The 15,170-nt window shown below is 40.3% G+C and overlaps 1 protein-coding gene across 1 annotated transcript in view; it reads left to right on the forward strand.

Annotated features, from left to right (window-relative positions):
• The window catches only part of lrrc9 (leucine rich repeat containing 9), a 121,367-nt gene that overhangs the window by 48,427 nt on the left and 57,770 nt on the right, over window positions 1–15,170 (forward strand). Inside the window, exons 15-17 of the mRNA XM_072238349.1 lie at window positions 1,827–1,951; window positions 10,093–10,308; window positions 11,029–11,148. Of these exons, the coding sequence (XP_072094450.1) occupies window positions 1,827–1,951; window positions 10,093–10,308; window positions 11,029–11,148 (461 nt within the window). The remainder of the gene's footprint in view (window positions 1–1,826; window positions 1,952–10,092; window positions 10,309–11,028; window positions 11,149–15,170) is intronic.

Raw genomic sequence — 15,170 nt, forward strand, 5'->3', positions numbered from 1 at the left:
ATTTTTCCTTCCAACGTGGATGATTTCACATTTATCGAAGACTGTACTCCATCTGCCAGACCCTTGCCCATTCACTTAACGTATCTATATCTCTGCAGACTCACTGTATCTTCTGCACAATTTGCTTTTCCACTTGATATAGTATCATCAGCAAACTTAGATACACTACGCTTGGCCCCTTAAGCCAGTTACACTATTTAACAAGCTCATGACTGATCTCAATCGCATATTCCAGTCGAGCAGCAGTAACCCCATTACCTATTGCTTATCTGGACTCCATCTAACTCCTTCTGAAAAATGTTCGGAAACTTGTTTCCACCACCCTTTGAAGGAGATTCCTCACGGGAAAATATTTTGCCTCATTTCTATCTTAAATGGCCTGCCTCTGAGTGAAACAATGATCCCTAATTCAAGGTTATGGTATAATAGGAAACTTCCTTTCCATGGAGGAATCTAAGGTGGGGGCTTATATGGGAGGCAGGGTTTGAGGGTCGACGCAACATTGTGGGCCGAAGGGCCTGTATTGTGCTGTACTATTCTATGTTCTATGTTCTATCAGAACCCCTCAGGAACTTGTATGTTTCAGTCAAGTGTTTTCACTCTTCTACTCTTCAGTGGATGCAAATTTAACCTGTCCAACTTTTATAAAGTTATCCAGCCTTCCATTTTTCACTCCAGGAAATCTTATCTGAAGTGCTTTCATTGCAACAGAATCATCAAATGAGAAGATGAATACTATGCACAGTTCTCCAAATGTGGTCTCAATATCATGTATAAGTGAAGCATAATAACTTTTGCATTCAGTCCCCTGAACATGGATTTGTAACTTTCTGTTAGCTTTAGAACATAGAACATAGAATAGTACAGCATATTACAGGCCCTTCGGCCCACAATGTTGTGCCGACCCTCAAATCCTGCCTCCCATATAACCCCCCACCTTAAATTCCTCCATATACCTGCCTAGTGGTCTCTTAAACTTCACGAGTGTATCTGCCTCCACCACTGACTCAGGCAGTGCATTCCATGCACCAGCCACTCTCTGAATAAAAAAAACCTTCCTCTAATATCCCCCTCGAACTTTCCACCCTTTACCTTAAAGCCATGTCCTCTTGTATTGAGCAGTGGTGCCCTGAGGAAGAGGTGCTGGCTATCCACTCTATCTATTCCTCTTATTATCTTGTATACCTCTTATCATTCCCCTTGAAAATTAGTTTAAACCCTCCCGAACCATGCTAGCAAACCTACCTGCAAGGATATTGCTCTCCCTCGGGTTCAGGTGCAACCCATCCAGTCTGTACAGGTCCCACCTTCCCCCGAAGAGATCCCAATGATCCAAAAATCTAAAACCCTTCTCCCTGCACCAACTCCTCAGCCACGCATTCAACTGCCATCTCCTCCAATTCTTACCATCACTGTCACGTAGCACTGGCAGCAATCCTGAGAACGCCACCCTTGAGGTCCTGTTCTTCAGCCTTCTGCCTAGTTCCCAAAACTCACTTCAGGACCTCACCTTCCAGCTTTCTTAATGCTTACTGAATCTTCATACAGTGATCTGGTACTTTTAAGTTATTACCTACCTTAATAGGGTAGGTAAAATTACTGGCCTTCATGGAAAGTAATTATAATCACAGATTGTAAATTAACATCTCCCAGTTGCTTCTTTTTTGAGATTGGAATGCAAACGCACAAACTATAGTATAGGTAAATCATCAAAGTGAGATTCTTGTCTCCATTGTCCAATGTATTTATGCTTGTAAAGAAATACGATCAAATTAGATAAACTTTTAATTATTTTCATTGCTTCCCATGTTTTATGTATCTTCAAGGAACCTCAAAATCCTTAAAACTCCATGGCAGCTGTGATTGCAGTCTTCGTCAGTATGAGTGGTTTGTATTTGATCATGAACTTGTTGTACCTGAATATCTCATCGACTTCGAATACTTAACACAGGTATGCTTAGTAAAGATTTGAGAAATGGAGATCATGTTAATTATGACATATTTGTATTTTAACAGAATATCTTACATGCAACCCTAATCACTAATGACATTCCTTCTTCAAGTCATTAGCATGTATCAGAAAAGTAGCAGTCCTGTTGAAGGTTCTCAGCCTAAAATGTCAACGAATTATTCGCCTCCATGGATGCTGCCTTGTATGCTGAGTTTCTCCAGCATTTTGTGTATGTTGCTCAAGTTTTCCAGCATTTGCAGAATCTCTTGCTTGAAGAGCCCGGGAACTACCACTTTGTGTTTACCACCAGTTCAGTTACAACTACTTTCATTACTATCTACCTTGAGCTTTAATCTAATTTTATATTCCACTGACTGCTATTTTCTTTTTTTTAAATTGGGTTCTTCGGGTTTCTTGCTTTGTGGCTGCCTATAAGCAAATCTCAAGGTGTGTAATTTATACATTCTTTGATAATAAATGTACTTTGACTACAATTTTGTTAAATATCTATTATGTGCCACTTATTACATACAGTACAATCATTATGATGCTATTAACAGTCTTTTCTCAAGTTCCATTGGCATTAATGAAGAAATTGAAAGTTTTGAGAATGTAAGAAACTGCTAAATATGCCTTTATTTTACCAAACTATTTTGTGACTTTTAGCAAATACAATTGGTCAAACCATGCCCGCTACAGTAGAGACTCTAGTTAGTGTTTCACTGCACGTAAGAATGTAAAGAAACATTCCATAGAAACCTGAAGTGTACTGAATAACAAGTGGAGGAGGGGCAGGGGGATCACTCTACTCCATCAGTGGACAGTGCACAGAGTCCAAGCAAAGCCAGACTGTGCTGGAATTCCTTCACAATATACTAAGGAATCTGTCTCTATGGTGCTATACCAGCTGGTCTTGGCATAGGATTGGAGTCTGCATTTCTGAAAGATAAGGTGATTAAAATGAATTTGTTCTCTCATTTTTAAAGTGAATGTGTTAAAGTTATTTATTGTTTTAAATAAATTTATGCTTAATTTTTATTATTTTTAAATGAAATAATTTTAACATAATTTCAAGCAACTAACACACACAAAATGCTGGAGGAACTCAGCAGGCCAAGCAGCATCTATGGCAAAAATGTTTTGGGCTGAGACCCTTAAAAGCAACTATACTTGTTTTAAAATATCTCCAAATTTCATAGGCAGCTAAAACGGTTACAAAGCCATGACAGCTTCAAAACTGTACTCCTAGTTTTGCCTCCTGTGAAAGTCTGTCAGGACACTCTTGGGATGAGGATTCAGTAATACACCATCTAAGGCCTATTCACTGCTAAACTTTGCTACATCACCAATCTGCCACCCAGGTAGGGCATGTTGAAATATTTGGCCATTTGTATATGTCCAGATGGCCAGGAACTCAAGCCAATATGTTTAGGCAGCAGGCTGAACCCAGCTTGATTCCTTCCTGTTAGCAGTTTTAAATTAATGTTTTTTTATAAGCTATTGCACTATTCATAATGTTAATCAGTTTTCTTGGAAGAATACTTAACCTTTTCAATTGCATTATAAAGTACCTTGTTTCACACAGACAACTGCCGCAACTGCATAAATCAAAAATCAGTATCAGTTTGGATACATGCAACATTATGCCAATTTAAGAATACTGCTGAGAAAAAAAGAGTTGTTTGACACCAATCTTCACTAAGAATAGTTTTGTTAAAACCCCATTCACTAATATCAAGCAGGTATTGATACAGAAAGTGAAAATGTATTTTTCTGGAGTGGTCAGGCATTTCCAGAAGAAATCCTAAATCCTTTCTTAACAAGATAGTAATCAGAATATATTACATCTATCAATGTAAAAACTTTCCTCACTCCTAAAGTCTCTGATTGTCTCAGACTTCAGATCTCAACAGCAAGAAGTATTTTACACGAGTCACGATTAAGAAGGTTACAAATTATACAAAATTGGGCTTAAAATTAATGCTAAGGAAGAAATATGTACATTGCAGGAACATTTCAATAAACTGATAATGTGGTCAAAAAAATAGATGGAATTCAAACCATTTAATTGAATTCCATTTATTTTCTCACAAGTGTTATTATCAGAGTGTCAATTATTAAGTTTGGAGAGGCAAAACAAGTGAATAGTTTATAAATTAGATTAAATTAGATTATGAGGACACGCAGTCCTCTTTTATTGTCATTTAGTAATGCATGCATTAAGAAATGATACAATGTTCCTCCAGAATGATATCACAGAAACACAAGACAAGACTGAAAAACTGACAAAAACCACATAATAATAACATATAGTTACAACAGTGCAAAGCAATACCGTAATTTGATAAAGAATAGACCATGGGCATGGTTAAAAAAGAAAGTCTCAAAGTCTCTCGAAAGTCCCATCATCTCACGCAGACAGTAGAAGGAAGAAAAAACTCTCCCTGTCATGAACTTCCAGTGCCGCAAACCTGCCGATTCAGCACCCTGGAAGCACCCAACCACAGCCGACTCTTGAGTCCATCCAAAAACTTAGAGCCTCCGACCAGCCCTCCGACACCGAGCACCATCTCTGCCGAGCACTTTGACCCCGGCCCTGGCAACAGGCAGTAGGCAAAGCCGAGGATTTGGGGCCTTCCCCTCCGGAGATTCTTGATCGCACAGTAGCAGAGGCAGCGAAGCAGGCATTTCAGAAGTTTCTCCAGATGTTCCTCCATGCTTCTCGCGTCTGTCTCCATCAAATCAGGATTGTGCACAGCCCCTACTTAACAAATACGATATCATTTCAAAGCAGCCATGCGTGCTGCGTTGCGCCGCCATCTTCTCCTCCCCTAGAGAAGAAATGATATGATGTGATGGTGTGATAATGAGATGTAGAAAGAAATGCAGGGATAACGAAATGCATGTCCACAAATTCCTGAAGGTTGTGGCACAGCTTGATAAGGTGGTCATAAAGGCAAAGTTAATTTCATTTCTTTATGAGAGGAGGTGCAGAACCTGGAACCAGTGAGGTTAGTCTGAAACTAAAATACAGTGGATTCCAGTTCATTGGGGCACATTGGAACCTGCACATTTTAGTCCTGTTAAGTGGCTGCCTCAGTTAGCCAGAGTTACCTGGAAATCAGAGACGTATTTTAATAAAAAGGCAAATTTCCACTTAACTGAGTAACAAATTACATATTTAAATACAATACAGAATAAATGGGAACACTAACGGTACTATAAAAGTGTATTACTTCCTAATAGTTGTCAACAGAGGAATTCATCCACAGTGTACTCTGCCGTGTTCTTTTAATTAACTGAACATATTAGTGCAGTCACCTGATGCAGTTAATGGACTGATTTCATACAATGCATTCAATGATTGTATCCTCCTAGTCTTCTTTTCCATTGTAACATTCAATTAAATTCTTTGTAGTTTCTAACTTGTTGAAGTAGTGGAATACCTGTAGTTTCATTTCTATTCTCAGCTGTTTCTGGCATCTCCAAGCCTGAGTGCTTGAAACCGCAGTGAGCAAAACGGTTCTGAATTACTTTACTGATGACTTCTCACCAACTATCAGTGACAAAAATGACCACTTTTTGAACACAAGCACATGTATCTGACGCTGTTTTAAAAACTGTTCTAACTGTGGTGTTGTGCTTAATAGTCACAGAAGTGCATGTGACTGACGCTTCGGCAAATAGTGTCCTGGCCCAATTAAGCAACAGAGTACCCCTAATAAACAAAGGGAATCCCGGCTATTTTTTAAATGAGTTTTTGTTCTTTAAGAATTGTCCCAAATAAGTGACTGCCCTGATTAACCGATGGCCCAATAACCGGAATCCACTGTACAGAATAAATTAAAACATTACCAATACTGCTACAATGCTATAAAACTGTGTATTGGTTCCTAATTATTATCGATGGAAGAATTCATCCAGACAGTGCATGCTGCCATGTTCTTTTAATTGATTGTAAATGAACAAAATCAGTGCAGACACCTGGAGCAGACACCTGGCTGGAGGGTGCTGACTCTGCTCTTCAGCACCAATTCCAGCACACAGACTGGAGCCCGTTTGCTGCCCATGCCACCACAGACTCTCAGATTAACACTGATTTATATACCAACTGTGTCCTTGAGCACATCAACAAGTGTGTAGATAGAGTGACATCACAAAAACAAATAAAAGTTTTCTCCAATCAGAAACCACGGATGAACAGAGAAGCTCACCTCCTGCTCAAAGCCAAAGATTCAGCCTTCAGGTCTGGAGACCGGGAGGCTTACAGCTCAGCCAGGGCCAACCTGAGGAGGGGAACCTCTCAGGCTAAACACACATGCAAACAGAGAATCGAGGAGCATTTCAACTCCTCGGACCCCCGGCGCATGTGGCATGGGATACAGGTCATTACAGACTTCAAACCACCTAGTACTGTGCCCCCTTTCAGCTCTGCTTCCCTCCCTGATGAGCTCAATTAGTTTTACGCTCACTTTGGCCGAGAGAACAAGGAGGTCACCCTCAAAGTGGATCTCCCACCTGGTGAACTGCCTCTCTCACCTTCCACCTCCGATGTTTGCGCCACCCTGAGCAGGGTGAGTGTACGGAAGGCAGCTGGTCCGGATGGAATACCTGGCTGTGTGCTCAGAGTCTGTGCAGGGCAGTTGGCCAGGGTCTTCACGGACATTTTCAATCTGTCCCTGGCCCAGGCAGTTGTCCCCACGAGCTTCAAGATCGCCACCATTGTGCCAGTGCCGAAGCATTCCACTGCCACGGGCCTGAGTGACTTGGCCCAGTTGCACTCGCCCCCTTCATTGCAAAGTGCTTTGAGAGACTGGTTCTATCACATCTGAAATCCTGTCTGCCCACTACCCTGGACCCCCATCAATTTGCCTATCGCACCAACAGGTCAACAGAGGACGCCATCCCCACGGCACTTCGCTCTGCCCTGACCCAACTGGACAGCCCCAACTCTTACGTCAGAATGCTGTTCATTGACTTTAGTTCGGCATTCAATACTGTGATCCCCCTCCAAGCTGATCGCCAGACTTCGCCAGCTTGGTATCAGCTCATCCCTCTGCAATTGGATCTTGGACTTTCTGACTAACAGACCCCAATCAGTTAAGTTAGACAACCTCTCCTCCTCCACTCTCACCCTGAACACTCAGGGTGCCTCAAGGCTGTGTGCTGAGCCCTCTTCTGTACTCTCTTTTCACCTATGACTGTGTTCCTGTACATGGTTCTAACTCCATAATCAAGTTCGCAGATGACACCACGGTGGTTGGCCTGATCAGAGGGGATGACGCGGCGGTCTACAGGGACGAGGTCCAGTACCTGGCCGCATGGTGTCCCGACAACAACCTGGCCCTGAATACCCAGAAGACCAAGGAGATCATTGAGGACTTCAGGCATGCTAGGAGCCACACTCATGTCCCCAACTACATCAATGGAGCTGTAGTGGAGCGTGTATCAAGATTCAAATTCCTTGGTGTCCACATTTCTGATGATCTCACCTGGTCCCTGAACTCCTCAATCCTGATCAAAAAGGCGCAATAGCGCCTTTATTTCCTGCAGAGCATCAAGAAAGCTCACCTCTGTCCCGGAATACTGATGGACTTTTACCGCTGTACCACTGAGAGCATACTCACCAACTGCATCTCAGTGTGGTATGGCAATTGTCCCGTATCAGACCACAAATCACTCCAGCATGTGGTGGAAACTGCCCAGTGGATTATCACACCCAATTGCCCACCATTGAGAACACCTACCATAAACGCTGCCTGGGCAGGGCGAAAAGCATTATCAAGGGTGCATCTCAACCTAACCATGGACTTTTTACTCTCCTCCCATCCGGTAGGCGCTACAGGAGCCTCTGCTCCCGCACCAGCAGGCACAGGAAGAGTTTCTTCCCTGAGGCTGTGACCCTGCTGAACCTCACATCTCAGCCACAAACACAAAATACTCTGCAGACACTGGGGTCAAAGCAACACTCACAACACGCTGGAGGAACTCAGCAGGTTGGACAGCATCCGTGGAAATGATCAGTCAACGTTTCGGGCTGGAACCCTTCGTCAGGACTGTAAGGGGAAGGGGCAGAGGCCCTATAAAGAAGGTAGGGGGAGGGTGGGAAGGAGAAGGCTGGTAGGTTCCAGGTGAAAAACCAATAAGGGGAAAGGTAAAGGGGTGGGGGAGGGGAAGCAGGGAGGTGATAGGCAGGAAAGGTGAAGAAGGAATAGGGGAAAACACAATGGGTAGTAAAAGGAGGCAGAACCATGAGGGAGGTGATAGGCAGCTGGGTGAGGGGGCAGAGTGAAATAGGGATAGGGGAAAGGAGGGGGAGGGAACTACCGGAAGTTGGAGAATTCTATGTTCATACTAAGGGGCTGGAGACTACTTAGATGGTATATGAAGTGTTACTCCTCCAACCTGAGTTTAGCCTCATCATGGCAGTAGAGGAGGCCATGTATGGACATATCCAAATGGGAATGGGAAGCAGAGTTGAAGTGGGTGGCAACCGGGAGATCCTGTCTGTTGTGGCGGATGAAGCGGAGGTGCTCGACGAAGCAGTCCCCCAATCTGCATCGGGTTTCCTTCTCCTTCCCACCCTCCTCCCACCTTCTTTATAGGCCTCTCCCTCTTCAGTCCTGACGAAGGGTTCCGGCCCGAAACATTGACTGACCGTTTCCACGGATGCTGCCCGACCTGCTGAGTTCCTCCAGCATGTTGTGAGCCTCACATCACAGCGCTAAGCAATATTGCACCCATATTGTACTGTCTCAGTACTTTTATATTTGTGTGCTGTAGCACTTACTTTTTATTTGCAGTTATTTTGTAAATAACACTATTCTTTGCATTTCTGGTTAGATGCTAACTGCATTTCATTGGCTTTGTATCTGTACTTGGCACAATGACAATAAAGTTGAATCTAATCTAATAGACTGCCTTCGAACAATGCTATCGACAATTGCATCCTCCAAATCTTTATTTTCATTGTAACATTCAAGATGATTCCTGATACCTTCAAATGTTTCACAATTCTTAACTTTTTGAAGTAGTGAAATCATTTCATTTTTACTCATGGCCATTTTTGGCATCTCCAAGCCTGAGTTATTGAAACTGCAGTGAACAAAAAATTCTGAATTGTTTTACTGCTTAATTCTTGCCAAATATCAGTGACAAAAAAAATCACTGCTTTTTGAATGCAAACACAGTCAAATGATGCTACTTAAAAAATGTTTGCTTAAAGCACAGTGTAGTAGTATCTAACGGTTATGCAAGTGCACGCAACTCGTGCTAAATAGAAACTGTTCAGCAACACTCTCCTGTCCCAATTAAGTGGTATAGAGTGTCAAATAACAAAGGGAATCCTGGCTATTTTCTCATAGTTTTTGCCCTTAAGAATTGTCCAAAGTAAGCTGCTGCCCCACTTAACCTGTAGCCCAATTAATTGGAATCCACTGTACAAGTAAGGCCACATCTGAAAACCTACGAAAAATTCTGGCCTTCATGTTGCAGGAAGCACATGATAACATGAAGAAGCTACAAAAGAGATTTAGGAAAATATTGTAGTACTGAGAATTTTTTCCGGGTGGCTAGGTAGGGTAGATTAGAGTTTTTTTTGGAGGAAGATTTAATTGATGTGGAAAAAGCTATAAGGAAACTGGTTTGAGTGCACTATTAAAACCTGTTCACTTACATGGAGGCATTGGTTTAAAGTAATTAATTGAGGGATTACAGGTCGTTGTGGAGAATTCCACTATATCTTCCCCCTTCTCATTCCTGAAAGTGATGTGGTCTATAGATCATCGGAGCCAGAAGTGTCATTGTGTTTAAAAAGTACTTGATGTGCCATACCCTATATAGCTATGCATCAAGATCTGGAGGTCAGGAATTAGGTTTAGACTAGATCGCTCTATTTTTATTGGCATGGATGAGCTGGGCTGAATAGACTCATTGCATGATATAAACATGTTCTATAATTCTAAAATGCAGTGAATTTACATTATAGTTTATAAGGTCAATAACTTGTTCAATTATCTGCACATTTGATGAAAAAACTGAATTGGAGATGAGTTAAAGAAAATATAATCCATAAAAAGCATTTTGTGAAACAGTTAACTGAATGTGTTTAATAATTTTTCTGACAAATTATATTTATTTAGAATGATCAGCAGAAATTTTATTCTGCTTTTTCTGAAAATAAAACATCTCAAAGAAAGCATGGTAAAGCAGAAATAATGATGATACAGCAAGCCAAGGCCCTTGATGAAGAAGTTCTGAGAATGGATCCTGTTGTGAAGCAAAAACCTAAAATCTTATGTTTGGAAGAAATGACATTACTTTCTATATCTAAAGCTTCAGCACTGAATCACATCACAGTGAGTTGTTTCCAGTCAAATCTATATAAAGTAACTTAAGATTTTGGCAAAACATTTGTTCCTCACAATAACTCAAGATTCAAGTTGAAACATTTTAAAATTAATGCGGCAATAAAACCAAGTTATAGTTACATATCATTACTTTAAGATTTCATAATGAGAATATTACTACGTTATCAGATAGATTTTTGAAGTGGAATCTATGCCCATTATTTATCCAGGGATATTAATTTAATCCTTTCTTTAAAAAAGAACAAAATCCAATTCTAATACGAATACCTACTTGTGTAGGGGAATTTGGCTAGGTGCTTAAATTTTGGTAAGCAACCTTGAAAGGTAATTCATTTCAGTATTGTGGAACCTTTTGAGGAGTTTGTTCAACTTTATCCAAGAGAAAGGAGAAGCTGAATTGTGCTACAAAATCAACAACAAAAATCAATCCTAAATGTATGAAGTCCTTTATGTGAAGTACAAGCTACCAAGCTACAAATATTGTTAAAAGCTATAGTCACAGAATAGTTATCTTCTAAATTATAATTTGGAAAATAAATTGAATTTGCATTTCTTAAATCAAGGAACGTACTATTCCTTAATATAGGATATGAAAGCACAGTAAACTCACATTTATGGAAATAGCTACTGAGTGAAGAATAATTATGAATTCTACTGTGAGGCTTAATTTAAGGACATGACTTTTCTTTATTTTTCTTCCTTTTACAGATTCTGAATTTACATGGGCATAGTCTAAGTAAACTAAAAGGTATCTCCAAACTTATAAACCTACAGAAACTTGTTGTTAGTTTCAATGAACTTTTACAACTGGATGATCTTACAAACCTGGTAAGAAATGACAAAATGACATGATTACAGTAAATTATGTGTAGATCTGTTTCAATCCTATAAATATTTTCAGCATAAATTTACAGTAAAACTGAAGTTAATGAGAATTGGAACAGGAGCTCCCCCAATGAATTGAAGGCACATTACGCACGCACGCATGTACACCTATGCAGCTACACACCTACACAGAGCAAAGGAAGAAGGCTGTCATTGCTGGAAAGCAACAATGTTAGCACCAGCACATCACTGCAAGAATTCATTCAGGCAATGTCCTACACTCAAAACACTTCCAACTATGTTTATCAGTGATTGTTTCTCCAAATAAAGGATAAAATTAAGGATGACAAAGTTTAGTTCTATTGATTAATTCCTTCAAACTGATTATATATGATGAAACTTGGATTGCTTACAGCCATGGAGTGCTAATATGGTTACTGGCGTTCATGACCCAATACTACCAATGAATGAATATATCTAACAAGATAAAAAGTCTCACTTACCTTGACATTCACATAATATCAAATCCTTCACCATCCATAGCAAGAGGTTTGCCTAAAATTTAATTAATAATTTCTCATTTTTAATTGCGATGTAACTCACTTCCCCATTTTGCATTTGTTTACTTAGCTGAATGTAGCATCAGCAGTACACAAAAAGCTTGGCATCATCCATCACAGAGAGTCCACAAGATATTTTCCAACAGCATTTCTGTCAATTAAAGTGACTAGCACCAGGTGCATGAAAACATCACCTCCAACTACGCACTTCCTTTTTTTTATTTTGTGTCTTCATGATTCGGAGATTTGTCACCATATTTCATCATTACTTCAGCAGAATACCTGAATTCTCAGCACCTAAGGAGGCCTTCAACCATAAAGACTGTAGCACTTAAAGATTTCTGTTTGCAATTATTCCAGAATGTAAGAGTGGACAAGTAAACCAATGTCAGTGTTACCTCTCCGCTAACACCACCAGTATTGAGACCCAAAAAACAGTCAGTCAACAACATTGGACAGGCTATGTCATCTAAATGCCTTATGATAATGAAGAGCATTTGATAGCTCTGGGCCTGTATTCACTAGAATTAAGAAGAATGAACATTGAAACCTATCAAATGGGGAAAGGCCTTGATAGAGTGGATGTGGAGAGGATGTTTCCTATGGTGGGTGTGTCTAAGACACAGAGGACACAGCCTCAGAAAAGAGGGGTGTCCTTTTAGAATAGAGATAAGAAGGAATTTCTTTAGCCAGAGGTGAATCTGTAGAATTATTTGCCACAGGCAGCTGTGGAGACCAAATATTTTTGTATATTTTAGGCAGACATTGATGGATTATTGATTGGTCAGAGCATGAAGGCAGGAGATTGGGACTGAGAAATTTGGATCAGACATGATGAAATGGTAGAGCAGACTTGATAGGCCAAATGGCCTAATTCTTCTACTATATCTTCTGGTCTTGTACCAGATTCCTGAAGCATTTTACTTTGACCTTTGTACCAGACAGACAGTAGATTACCAGGCAGACAGTAGAAATGATTCAAGGATGTGGTCAAAGTTCTTTGAAGTGTAACATCCCCAATGACTCCTCGGAACTTCTGCCCCATGATTGCTTTAAGTGAAAAAGGAGTATCCAGGATGGTAGTTGGGAAGCTCAAGGTCATTTATTGGGAGCACACAACAGTTCTGTGTAAGTGGTAGATTGAGGAAACTGCAACATATATATTCACCCATCTATCTCCTTGCCCACCACCTGTTCCATCTGTGGAAGAGTCTAGCTCCTGCATTGGTCCCATAAGCTGCCTTAGAAATTGAAAGATGGAATAGGTTTAATTCATCCTTATTTCAAGGTGTTAGAATTAGTTTACTGGTTTTACTGAGAATTATCAATGGATCACATCAAGGAATTTGTGGTATAAATTAATACTAAGCCACAATTACCCATATATTGAACTATAAAGTACATATTTACAAATGGTGCGGGAACAATTGAGAAAAATTGTCAGTGATCTATTTAGATGTGATTCATTTTGTAATATAAATAATTCCTTCTCTCTGACTGCATCCTCTTCTTTCTCCTTATCTTTATTTTATTATCACTTATTATTCAAGTTTTCATTCCATTAACTTGGGAATCTTCAATCGCCATCATCAAAAAGGAGTGTTAATATTATTCAGATGGCTAGCAGAGGAAAAATTTGAACAGGGAGAGTCTCCTCCAATCTTTCATGTATGAAGGTGAAAATTTGTTTGCAAAAATTTTGGAAATCTAACATTTATCTTCTGAGCAGTGACCAAAAACATATTTGGTTCATACTTTAACTATGGAAAAAACATCAAAATATTTCTTCCTCTGGTTTCTCTACTACTTCCCCCTCTGTACTTGACCTCCATCTCCCTATCACTATCCTTACTTCCTTGAGCTTGATGAGGATAAAACAGTGGAATTTAAACTACGTGGACTGTAGTAAGGGATCTGATAGCATCCCTCATGATAGGTTGATTCAGATGATAAAGGCCCAGGACGAATTGCAAATTTAGATTCAGAACTTGCTTGTCTAAATAAAACAGGAAATAGGGTGGAGGACTGTTATTGTAACTAGAGGTCCGTGACAGTGGTGTTCCACCCATGATTGGTGTTGGGACCTCTGTTTGTTTGTGATTTATATCAATGATTTAGATTAAAAATGTAGATGAGTGGATCAGCATGTTTGCAGATGACACCAAGACCTTCTACAGGGGCTCCATTGAGAGCATCCTGACTGGCTGTATCACCGCCTGGTACGGGAACTGCACCAACTTCGATTGCTGGGCACTGCAGAGAGTGGTACGGACAGCCCAGCACATCTGTGAATGTGAACTTCCCTCTACGGAGGACATTAACAGCAGTAGGTGCGTAAAGAAGGTCTGGAATATCATCAGGAACACCAGCCACTCCAATCAAAAACTTTCAGCTTCTTCCATCTGGCAAATGATACCACAGCATTAAAGCAGAGCCAACAGGCTGCAAGACAGCTTCTTTCTACAAGCCATTAGACTTATAAATTCACATGTACATTGCGATAGAGTCATAATGCAAAGATTTTTACTCCCTCGCATTGTGGGATGGATGTAAGATTTAGATAATTTCAAATTAAGTTTGGGTTTGGATTATTGGAATTTTTGACAATGTAGAGGAATATCAAAGAATACTGCAGGATATAGATCAGTTTATAGATGTGGATAGAGAAGTGCAATATGGAGTTTTATCCAGACAAGTGTGAGGTATTGTACTTTGGGAGGTCAGATGGTGGACCCCTTAAAAGCACCAAGATACAGAGGGATCTTTGGGACCAGATCGCTAGTCAATGAAAGTGATGATGCAAGTGGTAAACAAGGTGTATGAAATGCTTATTTTTATTGGTGCTGCAGCTACAGTGTTATGCGAAGTTTGGTAGACTCATGCATATAGCTAGGATGCTTAAGATATTTGCACAGTACTGTAGTAGTTTTATGTATTGCACTGCATTGCTGCTGCAGTAAAAACAAATTTCATGATGTGTGAGTGATGATGATAAATCTGATATGGGTCTCTATTGTGGACTGAGAGTGGGAAGGGTGCAGGGAGAGGGGAATCATGGTTGAGGAGAGGGAAGCACCAGAGAGATATTCTGTAATGATCAGTAAACCAGTTGTTTGAAATCAAATGACCTTGGTTTCTGTAGTGCTCCACCATGCCATTCCCAACAACATCATTTGCTCCTGCCAGGTTTACAAACTCGCTCTCCATTCCATGTTGACAAATACAGTACTGTGCATAGAATCATCAGCATTCTCTTTTCACTCTGTTGTATTGGAATTCCTCTTCATATTAACTAAAACAAGGAAGTGATAATGACCACTTGCGGATCATTGTATGCCACTTCAGAAGTTTAATTGAATATTTCCAGGCATTATTCAAATCAAAAGGGTGATTTTCTCCTGTGCAACTGAAGGTTTTGAAAGTTTGAAGGGTGGTGGGAAGGGGGGTTGGTAATGTGCTTGGAGA

This window comes from Mobula birostris, chromosome 1, assembly GCF_030028105.1.
Source record: "Mobula birostris isolate sMobBir1 chromosome 1, sMobBir1.hap1, whole genome shotgun sequence".
Classification (NCBI taxonomy): domain Eukaryota; kingdom Metazoa; phylum Chordata; class Chondrichthyes; order Myliobatiformes; family Myliobatidae; genus Mobula; species Mobula birostris.